An 18,613-nucleotide genomic window follows, 5' to 3' on the forward strand; every position below is an offset into this window, starting at 1 on the left:
GACGTCGTAACGACCTTATAGTCCACAAAAATAACGACAACTGAGGTCGAATTATTATTTCAGGAAAGCCCTAGCGAATGGCCCCCATTTGCCTAATGAAATAATGCAATCTATTATTGGGACTCCACCTTTTCAAGATAAGGCGAATCTGTGGATCCTTTCGTTTTATTTGTCAACTGAATACAGCTTCTCCAATCGTGTCTAACATTCTTCGACACTTCAACACTCTCCGACATGTGACCGACTTGTAGTTAGCACTCTAGACATGTCAATGACACACGAGTCCAGCATTCCGATAAGCCATTTTGACATGCATGATTAGTTTCGAGCATTTTAAATAAATTAGTATATATATATATATATATATAGAGAGAGAGAGAGAGAGAGAGAGAGAGAGAGAGACAAAATTAATATACTTGGCCAGCAAAAAAAAAAAAATAATCATGATATAACAGAAGAAGAAGAAGAAGAAGAAGAAACTCGCCGCCGATATAATTTATCATGTATATATAAAAATATACGTTCAATATATAACGTATTCCAATGTATTGAAATTCTCTTTATTTTGAGAATGATGTATCGACGTGTTGTATCGTGTTGTGTCGCGCATGCCGCATGTCGGTATCGGTGCTATTTAGGTTGAGATACACGTGTGACTTGTGTGAGAGAAGTGCCGCATCAAAAAATTGATGTAGTATTGAGTAGTTAATATATTCAAGTTGGTCCATAACTCATTGGCTTAAGTTTTTGAGTGAAGGTGAGTCTAATTAGATATGTTGACGGGCTTTTACTTTGACTTTCCCTTAATAATCTCTTCGGGTGAAAGTATCGGACTTTAAACCGCGATTCTCTAAGTCCGATGATTCACTCGGCTTGTCGCGACCATCATTGGGTTGAGTGGCCTTAGCTCCCGATTAATTTTGCATATGGGAAGCCAACCTTGCCTTTAAAGATATTTTAAGGTGATAATTATTGGGGTATGGTTCATATTCTCAATCGACAAAATAGCACGAGGAGTCTCGCTCTTCGATAAGTGATAGGGGGTTTTGGGGAGCCACCTCCGCGGGGGTTTCAAGAGGGCAGCGTCTCCTTAGATATCATATGGCTTTTTATAGTTTAAGCTCATATTTTTTCATTGATAGTGTGGTCTTTGGCCCATGAATAGCTATTGCTATACAAATACATCTTTTTGCTTGTAATTGAGTTATGTAACAAGATCTGTGATGTGCTAATTATAATGGAACCTTATGCTAGACGTAGCCCTAGTTTAAGGGTAATCAGGATAAAATATTTTGTCTTGCTTTTTCTTTCTTGCTTTTACGCTTTACTTTGTTGTTACAGTGCGCTGAATCCTAACAATAATCATCATATCTCGGAATTCATAACATACTTAGACGCCACTCCCACGAACCGGTTCTACTAATCCTTCTGTGTCTCTCACACTTTACCCCGATGCTACAAAGCACCACTTTTCAGTCCACATGGATATGGGATAGATTGGAACACGAGAAAAGACCGATGCTATCAATCACGTAAAATATTTGCTATCAAGAACATTATTAGGGATGTTGACACCCCAAATTGACCCACGCCGACGCTATAGAATATGATGTGACAACGATGGGTAATTGGCAGAAAATAAAGGCGTTCTCTATCGGTTGGAAGAATATAACTGGGAGATGTTGAACATGGTATGTTTAGTTAAATTCTACTATCAATTTTTGATAATGTGAGACCCGTCGGGAACGTAGTGTTGCCTCCCCCAGGGGTAGTGACCCCCAATGAATTTACTGAATATCGGCCACCGAATCAAGGATACGTGCCTTACCGTGTGCATATACCGATGGATAACTTACCGAGGCCGCAATTCCCACCTAGGGGACAAGCTGGTAAAGTCTTCCTTGTGCAAGAGCTCCGGCGGAACCAGCGTATCGTAGAGAAAACAACAAGATTGCTAATGCAATAGGTAGATCTAGAAGGGGAAACTCCTAGGCCCATATATCGCACAACTTTCCCCGATTGGCTAGATATGATCCGATATTCAAGAGGCCTTGGAATCCTCGAATTTGCCATTTTTGCTAGCGAAGATGAACAATCAACTATTGAACATATTTGTCAATTTATAAACCAATGCGGAGAAGCAAAGACAAACAAGATTTTAAGACTTAAGTTGTTTCCTTTGTCTTTGTCGAAAACTTCTTTTACATGGTATGCCGACTTACCACCTAATTCGGTGTGTAATTGGGTAGAGATGGAGAAACAATTCCATTCTCAATTTTATCGAACAAAAACGAGTCCGCCAATCAATTGTGGCACGATTCAAAAAGGCTAAAAATAAATGCCTTACTTCATTCTAAGAGATAGAATCCATGAATTTGGCTTTCAATGGATTGAAATTCAATCTAAAATAAAAATTTGAAGGCCAAAACTTTGCCAATATATTTGAAATGACAGCGAGAGTCTCCAATTACAAGAAACTGCTTAAAAACGGAGATACAGAGCCACATGAATATTTTTCACAAAACGTGGCTTTCGTGAAAAAAATGTGCGAGGTAATGAATCTGCCAAACATAATATTCGGTAAAAGAAAAAGAAAATTGACTTTGCCGATGACAAGAGGATACATGTTGACATCCGGTTATCTAGTTAAAAGAATCAAATGATCCATAAATCATTCAATTCTTTTAAAGGAGGGCATATGTTGGCACCCAAAATTGACCCACACCAAAGCTATAGAATACGGCATGACGACGACGACGATGGGTAGTTGACAGAAAATAAAGGCGTTCTCTGTCGTCGGTCGGAAGAACGTAAATGGGAGATGCCGAACAGGGCTATCGGGGTGCAAATCAGGATTGGCGTTGGCAACATCAATCACTTACGGATAAGATAATTCGGCTATTCAACGTGGAGAAAACCTAGAAAAATAGGGGCCATGGCCATGTTTACACATAGGATAATGCGCTTACTCGAAAGTGGACAAAGACATAACCGCTTGTGATGGTTCATTTGTTGTATACCTACAAAAGGCATGAGCCACAACGTTGTAAAGGATCGGCAAATCATCAACCGTCATTCCTCTACTTTATTGTCGTTCTTTTTAGCATTCTATTTGCCTGCGGTTTATCTTTTCCGCTATTTTACATTCCCGCATCTTTCAATTCTCGTACTGTGGTTGTGGTTTCGAATACTCCGTCGTCGATTAAATTCCGACGTTGTATCTATCTTTCTATCATCTTACTTTCTTGTCGACTAAATTTCAGCAAAGTGTTTTGTGCCTCGTCGTCGATTAAATCCCGACGAAGCATATCCGTTCCTTGTGATCCATTAATGTCGGGTTCCTAGTCTCTAGTCAAGTGGGTGGGATCCCTTGAATACATCTCCAATGGATGAGTTGATCGGGTATTAATGCACACGATGGAGCTGCTTAAAATGGAGGTTTCAACTACTCATTGTGACACTGCTTTTCTTTTCAGTGAAGACGCTTCATTGCTCATAATTAGAGGTAGGTGCAACAATTTATTTATGCTATTGAGCTCATTCATTTTTGGTGTGTTTGTTTCGCGAAAAATTTAATCGTCATTTCACAAAAATATTTTTCTAAAATTATGGTAACATTTAGGGGTGAGCATGGGCCGAGTGGGTAGGGTCCGGACCTAGACCCCGAAATCGACTTTGTATAACTGGTTTTCAATTTTTGGAATCGAAAATTGACCTTATTTATCCTAGAACCTATTTTGGAACCCATTCTATTTTTCGATCCGGCTCCAGGGTCTACCCGAGAACCTGTTTTCTTTTTTTTTTTTTTTTTTTTTTTCAGATTTCATTTTTTTCCATCAAAATAATATGAGTATCGATGAAATGATTCAAATTAAAAGGTAAATAATAAAACTCATTATTCGCCAAAAGCAAAAATCCCCGATATGAGCAATAAAAATGACAATCCATTAAAAGCAACAATCCAAAATATAATAATAAAAGTTATAATCCACCAAAAGCAGTAATAATCCTACAAAACGCTAAATTAACAAGTGCAATTCTTCCTACGCACTAACACCAAAATTTGCTAATAATATCTCACTTTTGGTCTTGCAAGTCAAAAGGCACAAAGCCCACTTTGAAACTTGCAAGGTTAGCAAGGTTGGCAAAAGAAGCGAGATAGGATTTTTTTTTTTTTAAAATAGTAACTAAAACCGGTCTGGGTGGGTCTTCACCTAGAACGCGGGATCGGACCTGTTTCCACTGGTTCCCAAAAATTGGAACTGGTTCCCGGACCGGTTTGAGTAGGAACCGATTCCTGACCTTGTTTTTCGGGTCATCCGATCCGGGTTCTGTATAATCCCGGTCCGGTTGCACACCCCTAGTAACATTTGCAACTTCTAGTTTGATCTATCGAACTATGTTTCAGAGAGTTTGCTATTTGTCCTTGACCCACTTAAGCTCCCGAGCCCAATATGTAAGTGGGCTTTAAGTTAGATTCTTGGGCTCTCTCTCTCTCTGTGTTCCCACAGAGCATTACCCAAAATTGCACTTCTCCTTTTTCCCAATAATAGACCGTGGGCTGCATCTGGTCTCACTTTCATATAGTGGGTGGAAGCCTGAACTTAGAGCAAGAACATCATGATTTATATAGCACCAAGTAAATTCTCTATCTCCACACACAGAATTGCTCCCTTATTCTAATTTGACTATGAGCCTGAAGGTGTAACTCGGTTCACTGAACTCGTCCATCGGAATAGGGGACCATGTCGGATGGGCAAGCTTGATATATTCCTCGGACGAACACGGAGGCTGAGATCGTCTAGGGTTTCGCCAATGACATTGGACGAGGGCGAAGTTCCGTGATGTTACATACCATTACAGCTACAACTAGTAAAGTGGACCTCCATGAGTGGTGTGTACCTCCAATGTTTGGTTGGAAAGTTGAAGACAAGAAGAAGAAAGGTGCTTTACTTTATTGTGGACCTCCATGAAAATATCACCCTCAAAGGTTCTCGTCCTTGTGATCTTTCTTTGGACGGACCCAATGCCTCCAATTATTATCTGTTGGTACTGCAAAAATGTTACACAAGTCTGTATTTTTCGACCAAAAGAACCTGTCCTTTGGCCCAAAAAGACATAACACAAGGCAAAGAAGCTGTCCTGTGGGAGCCAACAACAAAGAAAGAAGCTGTGGGTGCTGATAAAGGTTTTGTTCAAATTTAAAGTACTAGACCCAAAACCCAATACGTAGTCCCAAGGAAAACAATCAAACTTATCCATGGCTTTTAATCAATCTCCTTGAACCTATCAGTGATGATGGTGCTTATTAGTTGTTAAGACAGATCCAAACCATTCAATCAAAATCGAATTCAACCATCTGTGCACGGTTTGATTCGGTTTAATCCAACTGACCTGTCTCAAACAACCCCCCCCAAAAAAAAAAAAAAAAAGGAATACTTCACAAATTAGAGAAATTACGTTTGCTTCCACCCATCTAACTGCACTAGAAATGGCATCAATGTCGGGTTCCTGTCTCTAGTCATTGCAAAAATGGAGATGGCTTTTGTCTTTTCTTTCTTGCTTGCAAACCTAAGCAAATACTATCTTACAGTGACGCCCACTAGCATGAAGAACAGACAGCCAATGTGCTAACCCATGGTGCCTCCACACCGACTACCACTTTGTTTTTCGACCGTCAAATTCTTAGTCCCGCTTTTGCAAAGGACCTTATCACAAGGGTCATGATTAGTGCATTCCATACAAAGGCAACTAAGACCTAAAGTTCAATCTCCATCTTCATCATGCAATAATCACCTTTTTTTCTTTGAAGTCTCTCCACCACGTTCAGCGGTGGGATCTTCACTAGGCGAAGATCAATTCTCAGCGCAGCCAGCGTTTATACATATAGATGTAGAGACGTCTGTTTTGGGAAGTGAGAGTAAGGATCTAGGGTTAGCGCCAATTAATAAGTTGGCTGCGTGAAAGTAAGATGCTCTATATTCTGGGATTCAATAAAAAGCGAGCTAGAAGGAACGGTTATTCGCATCCTCCAGGGGAGAAAAACAATCATCTAACCATGTAGCGACTTGATTTATGTTGACACGATCAAACGAGCCAATAGTAAGCAGATGAGAGTGTAGTACGACGTGGATAACTGTCCAAAAAATCCTAAACCTATCTTACAACGACCAATTTAGTTATAAACCTATTAATTGTACCAATGCAATTCTAAATCTTTTGATAATTTACCAATTTAGTCTTAAACTTTTCGATTGCGCCGATTTAGTCCTAAATATTTTGACCATTTGCCTATTTAGTCCTAAACCTTTTGATAATTTATCAATATAATCCTTTCGCCAATAAAGGTTCGAGACTAAATTATCAAATCGTCAAAATATGCAGGATTAAATTGGTACAATTAAAAAGTTCATGACTAAATTCCACCATATAATAGGTTTTGGACATTCTAAACAACTTTCCCCGATACGATATATGCCCTCTTTCTCTTTGTAAAAGCTGTTCCATGATCTGTAAAATGTAACACCGTCAAAGTAATAGAGTATACGAAGATGCAGATGCAGGTTCCTGACAAATGGAAAAGAAAAGAAATGGCAATTGCCACACTCTAGGGTTTCTTTCTAGCCAAAAGGAGGGAGGAAAAGAGCAGGATCACTTAGAAAGAGCGTCCATTCCCAACCGTGATTCCAAGATTCCAGAGCTTTTTTCGCATGCCATCACCTTCCAAACAAATGGCCATCGCTTTCACTTCGCACTCACCATGCCAAGCCAAACTTCGATTCTTGCGTAACTTCTTGAAAGGTTGGTCGAGGAATTAAGCGTTGGACTCGGACGTAACATATTTCACTTACTTAATCGCGTGCCATTTTTTTTTAACTATAACTTTGAGGATCGAGGCTACTATTGTATTGATAGGGATAATTGTTTTCAAAGTCCTACATCTGTTGTATAGAGACCGACTTAATCGTGAACATTTTAATTGTGTCAATTTAGTCCTAAACCTTTTGATGATTTGTCAATTTAGTCATAAACCTTTTAATTGTGTCAATTTAGTTCTAACCCTCTTTAAGATTTTTCAATTTAGTCTTTAACCTATTATTTGGATATTTGGCCGGAAGGACTATATTAGCAAATTGTCAAAAGGTTTAGGGCAAAATTGATAAATCATCAAAAGAATTAGGATTAAATTGGCATATTCGAAAGGTTTAGGACTAAATAAGTATAATAAATTTAAGACTTTTTTGGACAATTTTCGCATTGTGTATATTTAGAATTTTATGTGGTTTATATGGACCAAGTTACGTGCATCCATGTAGGTTAATTACGTCAAAAATTAAGATGCCTTGTTTCATCTACTAAAGGAACTTGCGCGCGCCTAAGGTATTTGAACTCCATCAATCGAAACACTTACATTTAGTAAGTTTTAAGATGGATGTTTAACAAGGCTCTTAAGACGAAGATTTTGCTAAGTAGTTAAGTATATTTGGAAGATCAAATCACAATATTGGATCAATAATGAGAAGGCCTAATGACACAAATGGTACCTAAATTTTGGCCTATGTGCAATACGGTCCCTTAATTTTGAATTGGTTCAATGTGGTCAATGTTATCCTTGAGCTTTTAATTCGTTCCATGTAATCCTTGGACTTTTGGTACATATTCTATTCGGTCTCTGGCCCGTACGAAGATGTTCAATGTAGTCCTTCCATTAACTCAAGTTTAGGACAACGTTGAAAAATTTCATATAGTCCATGGACTAAATCAAATATGTACCACAAGTCCAGGGGCTATATTAAACAAATTAAAAGTTTAGGGACGACATATTAGGTTAAAGTTTAGAGATCACATTAAATAAATTTAAAATTCAGGGACCACATTGCTCATTAGGCCAAATAAGGACCATTCCTGTCATTTACCCATGATAAAAAAAACGTCATGAAAATTTTAAATTATAGAACTACATATCCGTGTTAACTTAGCTAATTATATTTTTTGTAAAACCAAAACCTCAAAAGGAACACTTTGTTCTCGCTATACCAAAATCTGGAAATCTCATATACTTTTGTTGAATAGAAGAATATGTATATACAATTCTCAAGTCTAGTCTATAAATATATGAGATCACTAGGATTATAACAAACATGTGATTCTATCAACAAATTGAATGACAACGCTTTGGAGATCATCATAACAAGTTATGTTCCTACTTAAAATTCGAACTGTTTTCTCGTGTTTGAATCATGACTCGTGAATCTTACATTCCATATTGACATTTTAACCACAATAATAAAATGGACTCATATGCATCGAGCGCATTCACCAACTTAGCCATGCAATTGATTTCTTTTCCTTTTGCGAAATGACCTAAATCTAGATCAAATATATCTCACATATATTTCCCCACCAAATTCTCACAAACGTTCCGAACAAAGCCAATGTTATGTACGCCTGAGCGAAAATAAATGAACACGAACATAAAACGGACAAAATAAATAAAGTCACATCTCATAAATTCTTTGTAAATTCCGTATTTAAATGCATCCTCATATGATGTGCCCGTTTATAGTGTTAAAAAAGAAGTTTTTTTTTTTCTCAAAAACATTATTCTAATTTTTGTATGGTATTATCAATTTAATTCGTTGATGGCCAACCCCAACTAATTTGGGATAAATGTGATGTTGATGTTGATTATCAATTTAATGCATGGATGAGTGTGTTGTGATTTAAGACTGTGCACGAGATGTTTTCCACATAGGGTAATTTTAGTGAAAAAAATGTAACTTTAGCACAAGTGAGGCCACATCAAATCACATCAACGTGCCACACTACAAAAGCACATCTAATGCATGTAATAGAGGAAAAACCTGAATCTCTGTAATTCCGCCAAAATCGCTCAAAGGAAGGCCTCATCTCAATCCATGGACGTTGAAGCTTCAGTCCAAGGAGGTCTCATGGTGAACATATCCAAGAAAAGTATCGTGAAATCCATCGCTCCATCGGAAGATCCTCCTCAGGTCCTCACTCTCTCCAACCTCGACCTTCTCTCCGGGCGGTTTCCGGTGAGCTACTTCTACTTTTACCGGAAACCGGCGAGTGATGACGGTGACTTCGCCTTCATTGTGGAAGCCCTCAAGAGCTCTTTAGCAGCTACTCTAGCTCACTTCTACCCGTTCGCTGGTCGGATTGTCCCGAACCCGAACACTGGCGAACCAGAAATCGTCTGTGATAACACAGGAGCATTGGTTCTTGAAGCTGATGCGAGCAGAGATTTGAATCGGTTGGATTTCCACAATCTCAATCAGTTCATGCAAGGGAAGCTCGTTGACATTCAACCCGACTTCCCGGTTCAAGTTCAGGTACTTTCTTTAATGTGTTGAGAGCAACCATGGCTTTGACTTTCACTTCTTTGAATATCTGAAATCTTGACTCTACTTCATGATAGTAAATTAAGACTTCCAATGGTAAAAAAATCTCTCTCTCTCTCTCTCTCTCTCTGATGTGCATATTGAGTTGGGGTAACTTTATGCTCATATAAGAAGTGCAGGTTCTTATATAAGTTCGATATACGTATTCTGAATCCCTTTGAATCGTCAAATTTGACTAATACCATGCTAATATGGAATTCACCGTATCTATTTGTCTAACCACTAAGTGTCACTCAAAATAGAGAAGGCACTAAACCAAAGGAACCACCAGTCTTGTTGAAACCTTAGCAGCCAAACCATGCAAGTATCTCGTTACAAAGTCAAATTTACTTCTTAAATTGTCAGCATTTAGCATATATATGTAATCAAGATTTCAAATAGGAGATCCATTTTAAGGATTCCTTTTGATGGAACAATCTGGCGGGAAATTTACCAAAAAACAAGTCTTAAATCTACTGCACTTGTGCCAATTTAATCATAAACTTTTTTTTGAGCTAATTGAGTCATAAACCTTCTATATTTGCGCCAATTCGGTCTATCCGGCAATTTTGGTCGGAAATCGATGGCATAGACGTCAGTCATCCTATATAGCATATCCAAGGCTGACGTTGACATATTCTAATAAATTTTAATAATTTTGGTATTTTTTTTTGTTTTTTCTTTTCTTTCTCTTTACATTTTTTTTCGGGAAAGGGCCGGTGATCATGCCGGTTCTCACTGTGGGAGGCAAGGGTTGGCGAGCCACCCTGGTCGGTCCTTAGCCCAAAAAATGATTTTTTTTCCATTTACTCATGGGCTATATTTTTCCCAATGAAATTCGCTAACCCGATAGTACTATCATTATTTCTGACTCCACGATATTCCAATTAATGAGTACTTTATGCAAAACACGCGATCATGGTATATGGATCTATGGTAATAAATAACTAATAAGATCGTCAGACCGTCAAGGAAGTATTCCGCTTTCCCAATCCTTACTTGGCGGAAACTTCCTACAGTTGTGTTTTTAATTTGTGTGAAAATGACGGGAATCAACTCAAATGTCCAATTAAGTGGACACCTTTGAATCAAGAACGTCATCCCCTTCTACACTCTTTATCTTTCTCAATTCTTTTCGACTGATTCGGGTTTGAAAACATGGCAGGTAACGAAGTACAGCTGCGGAAGCATTTCGTTGACGTTCAGCTTCGACCACGCCCTCGGCGACGCGAGCGCATTCGGCAAGTTTCTTCTCTCGTGGTCCGAAATTTCGAGGAACATACCGATTTCATGCAGACCGAATCATAGTCGCAACCTCCGCCCACGTATCCCTCCGACATACCACTCGTCACTAGACCAAGCTTTTCTGAAGTGCACCTTGGAAGACATACTAAACATCCCGACGCCCAATACTTTGCTCAAGCGGCTTTATCACGTGGAGTACGAAAGCATTAGTAACTTGCAGAAGCTCGCCTCGTCGGATGGTCGGAGCCGGACGAAGATCGAGGCCTTCTCGGCTTATCTATGGAAGATGATGGTCCGCGCAATCAATGTCGAGTTACATGCGAATTGCAAGATGGGTTGGTTAGTCGATGGAAGAGGAAGGATGGGCGACGGAGATTCTGACCCGTCGCCGGATTACATAGGAAATGTGTTGTCTTTGGCTGTCGGAGAGGCAAGTATTGAAGACTTGAAGAACGGGACTATAGCAGATGTTTCAAGCAAGGTTCACGAGGCAATTTCTGAGGTCACAACTCGAAGTCATTTCTTGGATTTGATAGATTGGATCGAATGCCATAGGCCCGGGCTGATGCTGTCTAGGGTTGTCCTTGGTCAAGGAGGGCCCACGCTCGTCGTCTCTTCCGGTCGGAGATTCCCGGTGGCGGAATTGGATTTTGGGTTCGGAAACCCTGTGCTAGGGACGGTTTGTTCCACCATAGAAAAGATCGGCCTCAGCTACGTGAATCAGAGATCGAGTGCTAGAGGCGACGGCTCGTGGACCGTGTCGGCTATCCTGAGGCCGGAGCTGGCGGCCGCATTCGAATCGGATCCCATTCTTCAACCCATGTCTACTAGACATCTTCAACTGTAGTGTTCGTGTATATTGTGATTTACATTAGCCTGAGCTACTGTACCTACTATTGGTTAGGAAAAGCCTTTCATGTGCCAACGTGTATAATTACTATAGAATTGATATTTAGAAATTGTGGTAGGATATCAAAAATGGAAAAATCATCTTGAATTTCGTCTTGTATTATAATGTTGAAATTGTATTGTATTTGATCTCCCTAAAGAAGGGAAAGAAATTCCGAAAATTTGAATTGTGTATTGTATACGGAAACGCGCCATGAAAGCTAAGGATACTTACAAAATGTCTCGTTCTTTATACATAAAAATAATCTCTCGTACGCCAAAGCCATCTTCCTCGCCGTGAACATTGACATTGCGTATTGTCTACAAGCCCTACCTCTCTCGGCCAGCCTCTTCGGACCTTCCGTGATCACCGTCTCCATCGCCTCCACAAGCGACTCCACGTTCGGCGAGAACAAAAACCCTAACTCATCGTCCACGACGATCGTCCCTTTGATGCTTGGGAACCTTGACGCCATCACCGGCTTCCCGCTCATCATCGCCTCCATCAGCGTCAGGTCCAGCCCTTGCGGCCTTAGCGTCGGATTCAGGAAGACGTCGATCGAATTGTAGAAACGGCCCAACTGAGACGGGCTCATCGAGCCCTGGACCAAGACCCTAGGGCCCAATTCCTTGTAGCGACCGGCCCATGGGCCGGAGCCCGCGATGACTAGGTACACGTTCGGGTGCCGTTTGGTGATTATGGAGAATGCTCGATGGAGGAGGGGGTGGCCTTTGTCCTTGACGAGCCTGCCGGCGACACCCAGCACGACGGTCGCGTTCCCAGGGACGCCCATTTGGGAACCGGAATTCACGGCCCGACTCAGGATTCTGCCCGAAGTCGGCCTCGTCGACTCCATTGAGGATGACGTGGACTCTCTTGGTCGGGATTTGGTACACGTCGCGCAACATCTCACCGCAGCTATCGCTGATCGCCACGTGGTGGGCATATTTGTGGAAGAACCTGATTTCGTTAAGCACCTGATTCAAAAGCACATCTATGTAAGAATCCCCTGCCCATGTTGAGATCAGAAAATAACTTTTTCACTAGGATATGACTAATTAATTGATTGATTAGATTGAATTGCTCTAGCAAATTATAGATACTAGATTAAGGAAGGCGAGAAAAGAGAGGCTTAACGACTTCTGTAACGTACCTTCGGAATCACGCCTTGCATGTTCTTGTTAACGTCCGGCGGGATGGGCTCGCCATCCGGCCTCAGCGCCAGGTCCTGGTAAATGTCCGACTGCAGGCTCTCGAGCGCGATCCCATGCCACGACACGGCGAGGTTTGGCACGTCTCGGGCCACCCAGTGAGGGAGCGCCACGCTCTCCGAGTGCACGACGTCGAACGCCTCCCGCCCGTTCTCCTCCACAAACATCTCCCACGCCTTGTTGTACCTCCACCTCCCTGGCTCGCCCTCGTGGAAATGCAACCGTGGCGGAGGAGTCGGCACACCCCCCGTGTTGTCCTTGATGTCGGCGGCGCCCTCGATGGGGGACGTGAACACGTGGACTTGGTGGCCACGGGCTGCGAGGGCGGTGTGGAGGGTGTAGGCGTGGCGCTCCATGCCGCCTGGGGTCGTGCCGACCGGCCACTTCCGGGAGAACACAGCAATCCGGAGCACCGGCAGCGGGCGTCGGGCATCCCTCGGGCCGTCGAAGGAGAGGCGGTTCCACGCGAAGCGGGCGTCGCGGAGATCGCCGAGGAAGGGCTTCGGGCCGTGGGCAGCGGCCTTGGCTGCGGCATTGGGGAAGAGGGCGGCGCAGGCGGAGGAGGTGGTGGTGGTGGTGGCGCGGAGGAGGAAGAGGGCGGGGATGGTGAAGAGGACGATGAAGAAGAGGGTGATACACAGGTTGGATTGGGACGGAGTCACCACTTTCTTGGGCTTGTTGGCGGCGGCGGCCGCGGCAGCGAAGGCCATGTTGGGATGAATGCCAAACGAACAAACGGAGGTGAAGGAAGGGATCGGTTCTATGGCTTTGGAGCGTGAATGGGATGGATTGCTTTGGAGGGATCTGGGGAGGTAGGCACGCAGTAGAGCAAGGGCTGTTCTTGGAGTGGTGCGTTTCTCACGCCTTTGGTTGAAAAAGAGGGAAAGAGGAACCTTCATTTGGATGCTTGTGACTTCCCTTCATCTCTTCCTCTTTACACTTATTTGACCTTTTTGAATCGTCATTCCATCTTTTGAAAGCAATAACATAACCAAGACTCATGAAAAAGATGAGTTTAGTCGTAACTTGCTCCCCGTAAAGTTAGTTTGGAACCCTTCTCGTTTCGCCCCCCATTTCTAGCACCAATGCAAAACGATATTTGCCATCGTCTAGTATATCAATAGATGCTATCGAAATCTTTGACACGACCCTTTAAAGATTCTGAAAAACAAAGGTGGATTGATGGGGTGATTAGAGGTCGATTTTGGCAGTCAATAATCGTGGGTTTAACACAATGACATCAATGGTAATTTTCCCGAGAAGCAATCGATTTGGGGTACAATTGAGCACAAGATCTCAAACTTCAACGCCTAATCCTTTGCAACAGTTCCTTCCCCGGCGAGATTCAACGAAAGTAATGTCTTCGATTCCAATGGACTGTGGAACGTCCCACTCGGCCAAAGTTAGGCAAATCGAATCAACGGATTTGAAACTTGGACGGTCGAAAAAAAAGGTCAACCCCAAGTTTGGGTTGTTTGGAATGGAAGGCAGTTTGCATGTTAGGACTTGGCCAAATTCAAAGCCGCCTCAGCGCCACGAGGCAGGTTTTTGGGTTTTTTGCGATTGAAGAGTTTGATTTCCGCATACACGGACTTTGGTGGTACTCGTCCATAAGCATAAAATAAAGTAAATTGAAGTCAACAAAACCGAGCTCGCTTCGTCAACCATGTGATTTGGGCATTGGAAGTGCTCCCACTTTGCTTGGTGGGAAAGCACTATTGGCTCTCTGTCTACTTTGCTTCGGTCTTGAGCATGTTTAATCCAGCTGCTAACACTTGGTGAGCTCACATGGAGGGGGGGCCTTCTTCACCAAGCAATGGGGAGGTTGTGAAATTGGCGTTGCTTTGCTTGGGTTTTGATCCATCTCTTTCCAAATCTCAAGCCTATGAACGTGGTAAGCTACGAAGTAGACTTAAAGTTTTTGGGGGGTTGAGCTAGTTCTAGGAAAGCCCTTTGAATCTGAAGATGTTCATCACTGGCACTTCCATTGATGCATTGCTTGCCCCTTCAACAATGGTTGATTGTTTGCTAGTCAACTAGCACGGGGCGCAGGTGGTGCTTTTTCAAGTACGATCGGTCTTGAAACCGGAACCTGAGACAGACCTTGTTGGTCTCGATTTCATGAAATTGGAACCGGGAAGCTAGGTTGCTTTGGAAGCGGCCTACAATCGAGTCTACCAATGCCCGGTTCTATCCAAAAATCGGTTTGGAAAAATAGAAATATTTTTAGGATAACCGAGACGGAACATAATAAGTGACGTACATCTTAAGAATAGGGGACCGAACCAACTGAAGATTGGTTCTTATTTTTTGAAATGCAGAACCAAATCGACTCTTCCTTGAACCAGCTGGATTGGTTTGGTTCCAATAGGTTCCTAAGCTGAGCTAGACATAGCGCAAATCCCTATTTTCTTATTATGGTTCAAGCCTTCTTAGGTAATTAAACCCACATGAAAAATTCCTTAGCATGAACTATATCACACGTGAACTAAACCCAAGTGGATGGTTCGGATATAAGATTATTTGCACTTAATGATGTGAAATCGGTCTTATGTTGAACAATTGATCCAGGCATATATATTTCACTAATTTTTTTTTCATGACGAAAAAGCCCTTACATATCAATCTTATTAAGTAAGTGAACCTCAATTCTGTGATAAATTTTCACTAACCTCACGAACTAAGTAAAAAATGAGCACCAATAAGCATAGGGCCCTGCTGATAAAGGGGTTGGAGAGAGTGGAGACACTAGTATCATAGGGATGCAGGGTTCGACTCCCGTGTTTTGCAAAGAGACATAACAAAAGTCGGAAATTCTTAAAAAACGAGCCAAAAGTGCCCCTCGCTTTGTGAGGGATCGAACCGACAAGAAATAAGGGTATACTCGATAGTCCAACATAAATGCCATATGTGCCATCACCATTCCCTAAGTACATCCTTATTATATTTTAGAAGATTCCAATGACTACACTCCCTTCATTTTTTCTTCTTGTTGCCCATCTATTATCCTTATGTGTGATACATATACATATATATACACCGGCGACTAAATCGCTGTATATCATTTTACAAGGTATTATAAGAACTCCTGAGAGGAGAACCTTCACACATTCTACTTTACACTTAGACAAAAGAAACCTCCCACCTTCCCATCCTTTTGTTTCCCCTCATGTTTTCCTAACAGGAGTGACAGGATAAGACTTTCTGTAATTCCCATTCTTGGCTTCCACATTCCTTCCCTTGGCATGAACTCCATTTCTTGCATTGGTCTTGCTGGACGGCCACTGACCAGAATTCACAGCCATGTCCTTCAAGTTCTGGAGGCATTCAAGGGCCTCAATGATGGCAGGCATTCTCGGCCTGTCCTTGGGCTGCAAGCTGATGCATTGCAGAGCTAAGAGGGCCATCTCTTTGGCCCCTTTTACTGAGTACTGCCCCCCGAGCCTTGGGTCCATGATGCACCTCAGCTTCCTGCTGCTTGTCAGATAGGGCTTGGTCCAATCCACCAGGTTCTGCTCGGTCTTCGGCCGGAGCTTGTCGACGGCCCGCCTCCCAGTGAGCAGCTCCAGGAGGACCACCCCAAAGCTGTACACATCGCTCTTCGTCGTCAGGTGCCCTGAAAGCAAATCATTATTAGTTGATTGGGTATATATATTTCCAGTCAATTGTTACTTGTTGGTAATTGATCAGTCGATGTTGTTTTTCGGTTCGGGTATAAGGCATTACCGGTTGAGACGTACTCTGGTGCAGCGTAACCGTATGTACCCATCACTCGAGTCGTAACATGGGATTTCGATCCTTCCGGCCCCATTTTGGCGAGTCCAAAGTCGGATAATTTGGCGGTGAAATCCTGGAATTACTCGAAAAAATGGAACTTATATTGTAATTTTCCAGTAATGTTTTGTGCTCAGTATACTGTAGTGTCCAAGAAACTCACAGAATCAAGCAAGATATTGGAAGTTTTGAAGTCCCTGTAGATCACCGGCTTCTCAGCACCATGCAAGAAGGCAAGGCCTTTGGCTGCTCCTATTGCAATTTTGAGCCTTGTGGCCCATGGCAATGATATTGATATCCCTGAAAATCGGCAAATTACTAGTAGTTAATTTTTAAACCATTCTTAATGACAATTATATTTATCAGACATCTTCATGATGCGAAATTTAGTTATTCCTTAGTGAAAATGCCAATCCGACTTAGACGAAAAAAATTAAATTAAATGGGTAGTGAACTTACTCTTGAATAAGTGGTTCTCTAAGCTACCTCGAGGCATAAACTCGTATACGAGGAGTCGTTCTTCGTCCTCACAACAGTAGCCGATCAATCGAACCAAGTTCGGGTGCCTAAGTTGCCCCAGAAATATCACTTCCGCCTGAAACATCAGGAGCAAAAAAAAACTTTCAAATTCAAATTCGACTAATTAATGTTATTATGATCACTTGTTTTTTTAATTATTTCTTTACCTAATCCTAAGCAAAGAAAATTCACATAATAAGCATGCAGATGTGACTAAGAACATGATGTTACATATAATCAAGATTATTAGTCTTTTATTTTTAAAGAAATTTTGGGCACCTTAGGGTCCTAGAATAATTAATTGACTGTATCTTGACGCATCAGAACCCAATCTATTTCTCAAACTTTTAGCCGGTCCCGGTTTTCAACCTTGGTTCCTGGCCTGTAGCAATAATTGATGGATGTACGTCACAGTATGAAGTCAACTGACAGCCGTGGTTGGCTGTTGTTTTTGACTTTTCTTTGACAATAAAGTTTAATTTAATGTCGATTAGACTTATGAACTGTTCTATTGAAGGGGAAGTCCCTTTGATCTTCCGTATGCAGATGGTGCTAAAAGCTTATGTACTCACCAGCCATTCACGGTGTCCTTGAAGGCCTTCAATGTCCAGGAGCTTCACGGCGACGGCCTGCGCCTTCAAGCCCTGCCTCATGCTGTCGTCTAGGTATCCCTTGTGGACCGTCCCGAACCCACCCTCGCCGAGCAAGAAGTGGCTCGAGAAGTTCTGCGTGATTGCCTTCAGCTCGACCAGCTGGAAGTCGTACAGGTCGGGCCCGAAGGACTGCGCGAGGTCCTCGTTGATGCGCATCGAGGACGACCGGCTGAGGTCGGAGAAGGAGAGCCTCCGGAATGACGGCATCGGCGCAAGGTTCTTGGAGTACTCCGACCGCGAGGGGCGGCACCGGCTGAAGTTGCTGAAGACGGTCTGGTCCTCGGCCGAGCAGCAGTTGGCGGTCAAGGCCGGCCTCCATGGCTTCGAATTCGACTCCTTTTCCTTCATGTCGTTCTTGTTAATGCTCGATGGAAGAAGAGGAAGAAGAAGAGGAGGAGATATTCTTGGTGCCAACAAATCATGGCTTTAACTCTCATGAGAATCGAGGGGGTATAAAGAGAGGGAGAGAGACAGGAAACAGGAAGACATTCTTTCTTCAACTGCCCTAACCACTCTACTAAAATTGGGGAGAGTGTATTTGTTTTTCTCATTAAACTAACATCTTGTCTTTTATGACATTATCTTAAATTTTTATTGTCGCGTGTTTTGTCACATACTATGGTGTCTTCATGCAGAAATTGCCCGTGCATCACAAATTATTTTTAGGAAGGATTTTGGATATGGATCATATACTTTTACTTTTGGGGAGATTTTGGGTGGGAATTGCTAATATCAGCCAATTGCCAGAGTTCAACAACTCCTATGTTACTAGCCAATCGTGTCTATGTCTTCACCTCACCAACTCGTCGAGCTTAGTCGGCAGGAATAATGCAAACGGTATGATATATACTACATATAGCTTCTGACAAATATAAAAAAATAGGACAGCGAAAGAATTAGAAAGGTCATTGTATGTGT

At 42.2% G+C, this 18,613-nt stretch overlaps 3 protein-coding genes across 3 annotated transcripts; 1 reads left to right on the forward strand and 2 right to left on the reverse strand.

Annotated features, from left to right (window-relative positions):
* Positions 1-8,843: 8,843 nt before the first annotated feature.
* LOC115732204 (coniferyl alcohol acyltransferase) lies at positions 8,844-11,645 on the forward strand. Its single transcript, XM_030662863.2, has 2 exons — positions 8,844-9,356; positions 10,570-11,645. Exons 1-2 carry the CDS (start codon positions 8,919-8,921, stop codon positions 11,494-11,496), a joined length of 1,365 nt encoding a protein of 454 aa, XP_030518723.2. The 5' UTR covers positions 8,844-8,918; the 3' UTR covers positions 11,497-11,645.
* A 26-nt stretch (positions 11,646-11,671) lies between these two features.
* LOC115732203 (phosphatidylinositol N-acetylglucosaminyltransferase subunit A) lies at positions 11,672-13,653 on the reverse strand. Its single transcript, XM_030662862.2, is given in 3 exon segments — positions 11,672-12,337; positions 12,339-12,515; positions 12,692-13,653. Coding segments are annotated over 3 exon segments (1,713 nt in total). The 5' UTR covers positions 13,649-13,653; the 3' UTR covers positions 11,672-11,758.
* A 1,937-nt stretch (positions 13,654-15,590) lies between these two features.
* Positions 15,591-18,198, reverse strand: LOC115733730 (probable serine/threonine-protein kinase PBL15). The gene is made up of 5 exons (XM_048276970.1): positions 17,615-18,198; positions 16,983-17,118; positions 16,687-16,823; positions 16,476-16,599; positions 15,591-16,365 (listed from the first exon to the last, which is right to left on the reverse strand). Exons 1-5 carry the CDS (start codon positions 18,041-18,043, stop codon positions 15,917-15,919), a joined length of 1,275 nt encoding a protein of 424 aa, XP_048132927.1. The 5' UTR covers positions 18,044-18,198; the 3' UTR covers positions 15,591-15,916.
* Between the last annotated feature and the right edge of the window lie 415 nt (positions 18,199-18,613).

The sequence above is a fragment of the Rhodamnia argentea genome, chromosome 3, assembly GCF_020921035.1.
Source record: "Rhodamnia argentea isolate NSW1041297 chromosome 3, ASM2092103v1, whole genome shotgun sequence".
NCBI lineage: Eukaryota > Viridiplantae > Streptophyta > Magnoliopsida > Myrtales > Myrtaceae > Rhodamnia > Rhodamnia argentea.

Excerpts from the sequence above, each read along its gene's own strand:
- LOC115733730 (XM_048276970.1), bottom strand. The coding sequence starts at position 18,043 with ATGAAGGAAAAGGAGTCGAATTCGAAGCCATGGAGGCCGGCCTTGACC. Across the intron at positions 17,119-17,614 it reads AAGGACACCGTGAATGGCTG|GCGGAAGTGATATTTCTGGG; the intron begins GTGAGTACATAA and ends CTGATGTTTCAG. Across the intron at positions 16,824-16,982 it reads AGAGAACCACTTATTCAAGA|GGATATCAATATCATTGCCA; the intron begins GTAAGTTCACTA and ends GCCGATTTTCAG.
- LOC115732204 (XM_030662863.2), top strand. The coding sequence starts at position 8,919 with ATGGACGTTGAAGCTTCAGTCCAAGGAGGTCTCATGGTGAACATATCC. Across the intron at positions 9,357-10,569 it reads ACTTCCCGGTTCAAGTTCAG|GTAACGAAGTACAGCTGCGG; the intron begins GTACTTTCTTTA and ends AAAACATGGCAG.